Consider the following 9627-nt stretch of genomic DNA (forward strand, 5'->3'; position numbering starts at 1 on the left):
GTATATGTATATATATTTATCATAGCATTTGCTTCTCTTTAAAAAAAAAACTTAAACAACATGAAACCTTACAAAATAAACGTAATAAAATAACTTACATGCTGATGAGAATACGCTCCGTATGCTGGTGGCATCTGCACAGGATAGCGTCCCGGGAAATAAGAGGTTAGTTGTGGTCTAAAATGAGGCGGACCTGAAAGACCAGTGGTTGACCAACCACGAGGCTTGGCACTGTACGATGGGCGAGGCTGTTAAATAAAATGAAACATTTATATATATTCTCATTGATATCTGAGCTACAGAGTTGAACAAACAATAATTTACCATTAAAACGTACGAAAGCGTCAGAAGCAACAAGCAGTGGTGACTTCTTCTTTTATCCTTATCACCACATTTGAGTGGCCAGCATAAGATAAATGTCGTTGAAGAAGTAAAATTTAAAACGGTTTATACAATGTCAACACTACTCTGGAAGCAATTAAAAAATAAGGTGCATTATTTTTATTTTTATGGAACAGTAACTGAAAACACAACGCTACAAAAATGCTACCTCAAAAATCGTTTCATGCTTCAAAATGAAAGCATTTTGCCGAACTTGTTAGTTTTTAAAATTAGTTAAGCTCGAATAGTTATCTATTCCACGTAGCTCAAAATAATTTTCTGCTTTTTTTTTACGAAGATCAACCTTGTAACACATAAAGACAGAAACGTATTTAGAAGAAGCAAAAATAAACTAAAATCATGAGAAAAACTATGACAATCTAATAAATGTGTCTAAGTTCGTTTGAATATATATTTACTAAATCTGCTATTTTTCTATTTTTGCATCTTCTGGATCGTCCTGATGCACACAGGTGAACAATCATATACCATATCTTTCGGTGTATAAGACGCACTTTTTTACCCCAAAATTTGATGTCAAAATCTGCATGCGTCCTATACACCGAAGGTATGAATAATATATATATATACACACACACGATATACACAAGCCATGTGTAAATATATTTAAATATGCATGCATAGTTTAGTTCAATTAAATGTGTTATTTATAACAGTAGTAGTTTTTTTTCTTTTAAAACATAACTATTTATAATGCTCCCTAAATAATAAAAAAATAAATTACAGTGGAAGCAATGAAGATTTTGTAGGTTTCGAACCAAACTAAATAACAGTAAACCTTTTTTTGATTTACGGTATTTTCTTATTTTGATGTTTTGAGCTCTTTTGTGTTTAGAACAATATATACTAATTTTTAAAGTATGAAATTGAATTTTTGTTTAATAAAAATCTTTCAAATGCGACTGTAGCTTTATCCCCCCAAAAAACTTTGTCTTCAAAATAAGGGTGCGTCTTATATTCCGAAAAATACGGTACTTTTTCTATCATCCTTCCTATCACAGGGCTGTAAAAATACTTTTTGTATCGTTGAGGGGGGGGGGGCAACAAAAATTCCAAGTTCATAACATTTTGCAGTTATGTTATCAAGCATCATTCATTATACCATATTTAAATACAACCAAGAAGATAACACAGACACGTTAGACTTTACCTATTTGCAAAAACAATATATTTAAGCGATTACTTTAAAATGATACCGTTATCTGTATTTGATTTAAAAAAAATAACAATAGAATACATTTTACAGTAACCTACGAGTAGTTTTTAAAATTTTTCAATAGACAATTCTTGCAAAAAAAAAACAAAACATCATTCATGACCAAGTTAATAGTCGTTTGGTTTTCATAAATTAACACATATTACTAATGTCTTGTTTCAGTAGGAAAAAATTGAATGCATATTATTATGCGTGTTTAGATCAGCCAAATGTAATGCTACCATTTATAATACTTCTTCGGCTTTAAAATACCGACACAGTAATAATAATATTTAATTATAGTTTTACAGAGCCTGTTGTTTAGAAATTATTGGTAGGCATATGCCCCCCCCCTCCCCCAACCTCCTACGCCCCTGCCTGCAACACGACTCAATAACTCTCTGCAAACAAAAGATCATAAATTAAACTGGTTTGCCATGTTTTATTACACGGTTGATTCCACAATGTAACTGGCAATAAAATTCATAAATATTTACATACGTAATACAAACAGAAGTATTTGTATAACTTATCTTCATTATTACATTTGAAGGCAAGTAACAAAATTACACCTCCATTCCTTACTACCATATCTACACCAACAATCACGGCATATGCTGCAATGACGTTCACCCAAGGCCTTTAAACTATCGAGTTTAGTGCTGAGAAAGTTCTATTGTTAACTGTTTACCTAGGGAGGGCTACAGCCCATCATACTTTGTCACTAGGAAGTGCTAGAATAATGGTATTAACAATTTCCGAGTGTTTGTTTGTTTTGAATTTCGCGCAAAGCTACAAGAGGACTATCTGCGCTAGCCGTCCCTAATTTAGCAGTGTAAGACTAGAAGGAAGGCAGATAGTCATCACCACCGACCGCCAGCTCTTGGGCTACTCTTTTTACCAACGAATAGTGGGATTGACCGTAATATCATAACGCCCCCATGGCTGAAAGGGCGGAGCATGTTGGGTGTGACGGGGATTCGAACCCGCGACCCGTAGATTGCGAGTCGAGCGCCCTAACCACCTGGCCATGATACAATACGCTTGTTATTTCTACTTTATTACATATATACAATGTAAAACAGTGTTATCTAAAAGTGGTGTGTGAATTACGGAATCGTGTGACTCAGAAAAAATTTGCCCCCAGTGGGACAGCGGTAAGTCTACGGACTTACTACGCTAAAATTCGGGGTTCGATTCCCCCGCGGTACACAAAGCAGATAGCCCAATGTGGCTTAGTCCCAAAAGAAACAAACTGGACAAAATTATCAAACACACATGGTATATTAAAAATGAAAATCGGTTTCAGTTAGTTTCCTGAAGTCCAAAGTTTCTTGAATAGTGAGAATGGAATAAAATAACTCATACAGATTAGATTTAATTGAAAACGTAGCATTATAAGTTGTCGAAATACTTCTTGTTAATAAAGTTATGATAAAGTACAGGCCAAAGTGTTTTCAGATTTTTTTCTAAAATTTCATATGTACAATGTGAGTAAAAACAAAATCCAAAAACACTTTATCTCCCCCACCCTAGTGCAGCGTCTCCCAAAGTGTGGGGCGCAACTAGACGGCACAAACGAGAGGGTAGAGTCAATAGTGCAATAATACAAAATTAAGCGTTTTAATATTTTTTTTTATTAATGAAAATAATAATTACTACAACACATGTAGCATTTTAATGCGCACCCGTGTTTTACATCTCGTCACTTAACTCGCTCTTTTACTCATTAAAAAAAAATAGGGGAGGGGCACACAAGTGTTTTGTTGTTGTTGTTGTTTGTAATTAAGCACAAAGCTACACAATGGTCTATCTGTGCTCTGCCCACCACGAGTATCGAAACCCGGATTCTAGCGTTGTAAGTCCGCAGACATACCGCTGTGCCACTGGAGGGCCGCAGGTGTTTTTTCATAGCAAAGCCACATCTGGCTATCTGCTGTGTCCACCGAGGGGAATCGAACCCCTGATTTTAGCGTTGTAAATCCGTAGACTTACTGTTGCCCTACTGGGGGGGGGGACAGGGCGCACAAGAAACCATATTTATTAAAGGATGAAGTGGATGACAAAAGTTTGGGAAAACTGTCCTAGTGCAACATAAACAAAGAACATTTAAGAAAACAAGAAACAAAAAGTGGGCCAAAATAGCTGCATGAGATAAAACTGAAATTGTTTGAAATCATTAACTTAAGGTAATTTTTACTTCAGAATGTTATCACTCTTCAAGATCTACATTTATTGCAAATAGAGCTTTCCATTAAATGCCAGTTTGTTTTACAAATAGTGTCGTATGCAATGTACAGTTTTATAACCATGCAGTTATAAACTCTAGAATTTCAGTTTGCGGTCGTTAAACATTTTTTTTTTTAAATAAAGTTAACTGACTGTTAAGTATCACAATAAGAACGTTAAAACTTTAGTCTATGGCGTATAAATATCTGTAACAAACGTACTTGTAATTAATCAATATAGACCTTCGTACAGTAGTATGGCATGAATTAAGGACGGTACCACGTTCACGAGATGAATGTTTTATGATGTGTATAATTTTTTGAATTGTATATCAGTCACACACTACCCCCCCAAAAAAATGCAAATTAAATGTAGAAAAAAAATATATGTGAAGTAATGGTATACAATACCACATGTTAGATAGATTCGAGGGGGGAAATGTATTAAATAACGTAAAACGAACAGTATAATAAAGTAAGCAGTATATGATACTCACATGTTTCAGTTAATTTATCTTATTTCACAGTTTAAAACTTTATCCTTTTCGAAAACAGATTTTTTTGTTGTCTTTTTTCTAAGTTATTCAAATTTTACAGGCTTATGCTGTCAACGTATTATACGCAAAAAGTTTATATTTGTTGTGAATATTGCATTATTGAACATATTTTATGTGAAATAATACCTCCACTTTCCACTCAAAATACACGTTAGTTAAATGTTTTTGCACTAGAAAAAATATTATCGACAGTTTTCGTTTTGGTGCCTGATTTTCACAGTTAATCAGAAATACGATAAACTTTTTTTTTCTAGACAAAACAAAATCACTGACATAATTCCACAAATACGATACAATCTGACGAGGTCCACTGTAAATGTACACGACAAACATTTAACTGATGAATATCGAACAATCATCAATTAGATATTTGATACAATGGAATAAACACGTAAACTGTATACTGGCATGGACGTTGCAGGGAGAAGGAGTCGATGCTGAATCCCAATTGCATTTTGATGGTCACGGAAAATTAATTATAATACCGCAAGAACTGCGTAACCCAATAATTCTATATTCTGGTGACCTCTTCAACCTGACAAGAACATTGGTATTGACCGTGTACTGAACTGATACTGACTCAAGACCTATACGTATCGTTAATTTCTGAAACACCCCACCCACTCTCGAAAAAGAAAAGAAAAAATCTAGCGACGTCCGTGGCAGGTCGCAACATTATTATTTTTTACTTTTCGGTATCATTGCCTCATATATTCGTACTCTAAGTAAGATATGTCGTTATAATTTGATGATAAAGACTGACATTTTCTACTTTAAAGGCGAAATATAATGATTTATGTTCAGGCTTTGTTAAAGTAGTTTAATATAGAAATACCCAGAATCAAAAGCGTTTTTTCGTTCGAACCACATACAGCCCATTATGTTAAAGTTCTGTTGTCTACTAGTGATCCACATGCTCGAGCATGTTAGTTTAGTTGTCAAAGCCCAATTTAGGTTTCAACCTGGAAGTAGCGTCTAGCAAATGTTTTTTCGATGGTTCCGATAAAGTTTGGTTGTGCTGATTCCAAATCTGGACGATGTGCCACTTTGGTATCCTTGAGCGTTTCCAGACATTCAAGATGGCTGCCAAAACATAAATTTGACAATATCTCTGCTTGAAATATCACAATCAAATACGATATACAATCACGTTTTGGGTGCAACAATTTCAAATTTACTATTATTTTGTTCCTGGAATGATAATCAATCCAATATAGTGGCCATGTAAGATAATTTAAATATGTAGGCTTAAAAGTAAACTCACTAAATGTTTTCTTGCGGGGGTGGGGGGTGGGGGTGTATACATAAATACTAAGTAGGCTTATAATTAATGTTAAATAAAATATGTGTATGGCATAATCTTTAGTTGCCAAACAAAGGAGGTTATAAACTACACAAGTAAATTAACATATATAGGCCTTGATCATTTAAACTATGTTTGCATAATAAGCAGCGCCACCTCCTGTTAATTAACCTGAGATAAACCATACATTCCAATGACGTCATTAGCATTGTTGCATAGACTGATAAATGTACAGGTACATGTAGTGTATGGTGGTCTTGAATGTTTATCAATTTGACGAATTCACTCTCTTAAAACATCCAAGTCGGTGTTTCTTATACTATTTAGTTACATTTTGCTGTAGTATGATTTAAGCCAGCCGCTCGGTTAATCTTACCGAGATTCTTGCTGCGTAAAGGTCAACCTTCAAAATGACCTGTGAGTACTATCAGTGTGTATTTTGACCATTGATTATTTTTCACAAGTATATTGTTACGAAAAGGTCAACCTTCAAACTGACCTGCAAATATCATCACGCACAATATTTTTTGCTCTTTGAATAGGCCTACTGTTCCAAAGGTTCTTGCTACGAAAAGGTCAACCTTTAAACCGCCTGTGAATATCATCTGATAAAGTGTATTTTGGATTAAGTAATTTATTTGGCCTATCACCATGTTATTTTAGTTGTTTTTAATGCACGAACTTTCGGCTCAATTATCTAAGCCTTCTACAGGTGCGAGATGCTTATATCCTGTTGTTTACTGAACGTCTCACACCTGTAGAAGGCTTAGGTAATTGAACCGAAAGTTCGTGCATTAAAAAAAACTAAAATAACGTGATGATAGTCCAAATAAATTACTTAATAGAAATATAAGTACTCACGTTAAAAGCCTGAAAAGTTAAAGTGTGTTTTCCTATTTCAGAACTTTGCACAACGTTTGAACAATTTAGAAAAAACGTTTTCAGTATTAAACCTTCGGGCTATTACTAGATAACTTCGATTTTGCAGTCTCCAAGCGTGTAGAGTTTATTAGGCCTAGGTCTACACTATTACGTAGGTCTATGTTAAGCCTCGGCTAATCTTAATTTGTAAATAGGACCTAAACGAATAACTTCTCCTAACTTTATATGTTTAACCGTTTCCTTGAGGAGGGGGGGGGGGGCAGTGACTTCCTACAAATATATTTGATCTGGAAAAGGTATTCTGTTTTGTGCGAAAGCTGAATGATTACATTTTGATAAAGGGGTCGCAATGGACGAATGTTTCTTCAAAAATGGAAAAAAGGACTTACTTCTTTCTTGTGCTGGTATTGACAGAATTAATATCATTATAAAATCCAGTAAACTTAAGAGGGGACAACCTGCATTTAATGCTGGAGGACGAGCTTAAAAAGACATCACTTTTCAGATACATTGTCACAAAAATTGTGTGTCGTCATATACGTAGTTCTTGTGATGAGGAGCTTAAGAATGATGAAACTACAGAGTATCATATACAGTGTATTTGTATTAGTTTGTAGTGATAGATGTATTCCCTAGTGTTTAAAATATGTACAATATACACTGCAAATTTGTTGCAGTATGTGTTGCCTTGATTGATAAGATAATTTAATAACAGGTCATACAATAGGACCCTGGAAGATATACGATAGCATAATTATAGTTTTATTTACTTACAAGATAAGTATATGATAGAAGGTGGTTATCACCAAGTGCTGGGTAATTTCCATGCTTAGTTCTGACAGTGGAGACCACTGTTGCAGGAAGTTGTTAAGTGAATATCTCACAACAGAATTGTGAAACTAAGTATGGATGAAATTAAATACCTGTGTTTAGGACATGTCTACATTGTATTAATATATTGCTAACCCCTGAAAATGTTAATCATGAGCTAAAGTATAAAGTATGAGCGGTATAATAGGCATTTACCGTCATCATGACCACCATATAAAGTATTGATCCAAGAGCAATCAAAGATGAAAAGTTGAAATTAGTCATCAAAAACCTAAGTGTTCACACAAATTTTGTTGTGATATGGCAAGTAGAAGCTGAGATATGGGCGAATATATGTTTTTGGCAGCCATTTTGAATATCTCGAAACGCTCGAAGGATGTTGAAGTGACATCATTCAGATTCGGAATCAGAACACCTAGACTGTATAAACTCAGTAATAAAACAACTGATAGATGCTAATTCCAAGTCTGACACTACTACTGGACCGTGTGACTGTACAGAGAATTTAAGTTGTTTTTATTTTTGTTGTTGTTGCTGTTTTTTGCTGCAGTTGCATGTTTCGAATGGCACATTTCTTCACGTCACCAAGAGCAGGATCCGAGGATGCACCGGACCTGCTCTGAGTAATTTGCGATGAAATATTACGGTCGGGTCATCTTGACTGCCAAAAACAACAGATGAGTCAGTAAACGTTTTCTCCAAACCTGAAATGTTTATGCTCCTGTTATCTTAAATGTTTTATTTCTCTGGAATACTTGGCAACTTTATTATCATTTCAAGGGAACACACAGAATATTAATATAATTCGAACTTGTAATAGATAATATGTCACTTACTGTCTAGGTTGTCCACTACCTTTGACCTTAGTAATCTACCTAAAAACAGGGAGCGCTAAGATCACGCTCCGAGCATGACCCCAAAACGGAAAAAACAACTCTGGAGTTTCTTCTTCTTGACACAAACCAGAAAGAGTAAGAAAATACTATCCACTATTAAGAACTCGGAGCTTTATTATTGCTCTATAACAATTACATAGGTTCAACAGTTAAAATCGTTTCGCGTGTTTCTTCGAGACTAGAGCATGCTCCATTAAAATCGTTTCGCGTGTTTCTTCGAGGCTAGAGCATGCTCCATTAAAATCGTTTCGCGTGTTTCTTCGAGGCTAGAGCATGCTCCATTAAAATCGTTTCGCGTGTTTCTTCGAGACTACAGCATGCTCCATGGCTAAATATGTTAGAATGAGGGTTAATGGAAAACGTGGCACGTTGTAAATGACAGCATTGGCGGTGTCATTTTTCTCGCTGTACTTGTACTTCTTACACTGTTTGCAACTTTCAACGAAAAGCCGTTATTAAGTAAAACCATTATGATTATATTTTGATAACACATAACAGTACTGCACAACTGACAAACTCTTTGGATAAATTCTTTTTAAAGCTATGTGGAATAAAGCTTTCAAAATTAAAATATAAACTAGTAGAATTATTTTAACAGTCAGCTTTAAACCATTTACTTTTATTTCTAATCTTAGCATTTAAAAGGGGAAGTCCTGAATTAACTTTTGCACATTACGGTGCATTTATTATATTTCTGCTGTTGAATGAGATTATCCAAAAATAACCTGACAAGGAAATGCTCCTTGAAAACTACGAAGGTATGATCGAGATATATTTTGTAGATCAGAAGCTTGTATTCATCAAGACAATTCTCTAACCAGATTCTTTCATTTTCACACTGTTAGCCAAACTGGTGGCTAGTCTTGACCCATGGGCAACACCATCAATCTGATCAAACTACTCATCAATGAAAAATTAAACTTGACTGCTGGATAGTAAACTAACTCAAGAAACTTGTGAAATATGTACTTGATCAAATCATTAATCTTCTATTCATTTTTATAAACAAAATCACACGTTAGTTTTATCACTTCAATAAGTGGAATGTTTGTATATAAAGATCCTATATGAAAACTAGCGCAGAAAACTATTGCCAAATATTAAATTTTAACAAAATGAAGTCAATACGAAATTTTCCTTAACCGTATAATCGTTTTTGACAAAGTCTTTGAGAAATGGAATAAAAAAAACTACTAATTCATGATTAAATATGCCATTATTAGATACTATATATACTATAGGTCTGATAGGAATATTAAATTTTAACAAAATGAAGTCAATACGAAATTTTCCTTAACCGTATAATCGTTTTTGACAAAGTCTTTGAGAAATG

The 9627-nt window shown here is 34.4% G+C and overlaps 1 protein-coding gene across 2 annotated transcripts in view; it reads right to left on the minus strand.

Moving 5' to 3' along the window:
- The window catches only part of LOC106460232 (protein alan shepard-like), a 117457-nt gene that overhangs the window by 65279 nt on the left and 42551 nt on the right, over positions 1 to 9627 (minus strand). For both annotated transcript variants that reach the window (XM_013919917.2, XM_022386896.1), the window contains one exon: positions 99 to 248. In XM_013919917.2, coding sequence (XP_013775371.1) covers positions 99 to 248 — 150 coding nt within the window. The remainder of the gene's footprint in view (positions 1 to 98; positions 249 to 9627) is intronic.

The sequence above is a fragment of the Limulus polyphemus genome, unplaced genomic scaffold (genome assembly GCF_000517525.1).
Source record: "Limulus polyphemus unplaced genomic scaffold, Limulus_polyphemus-2.1.2 Scaffold731, whole genome shotgun sequence".
NCBI classification, from domain to species: Eukaryota; Metazoa; Arthropoda; class Merostomata; order Xiphosura; family Limulidae; genus Limulus; species Limulus polyphemus.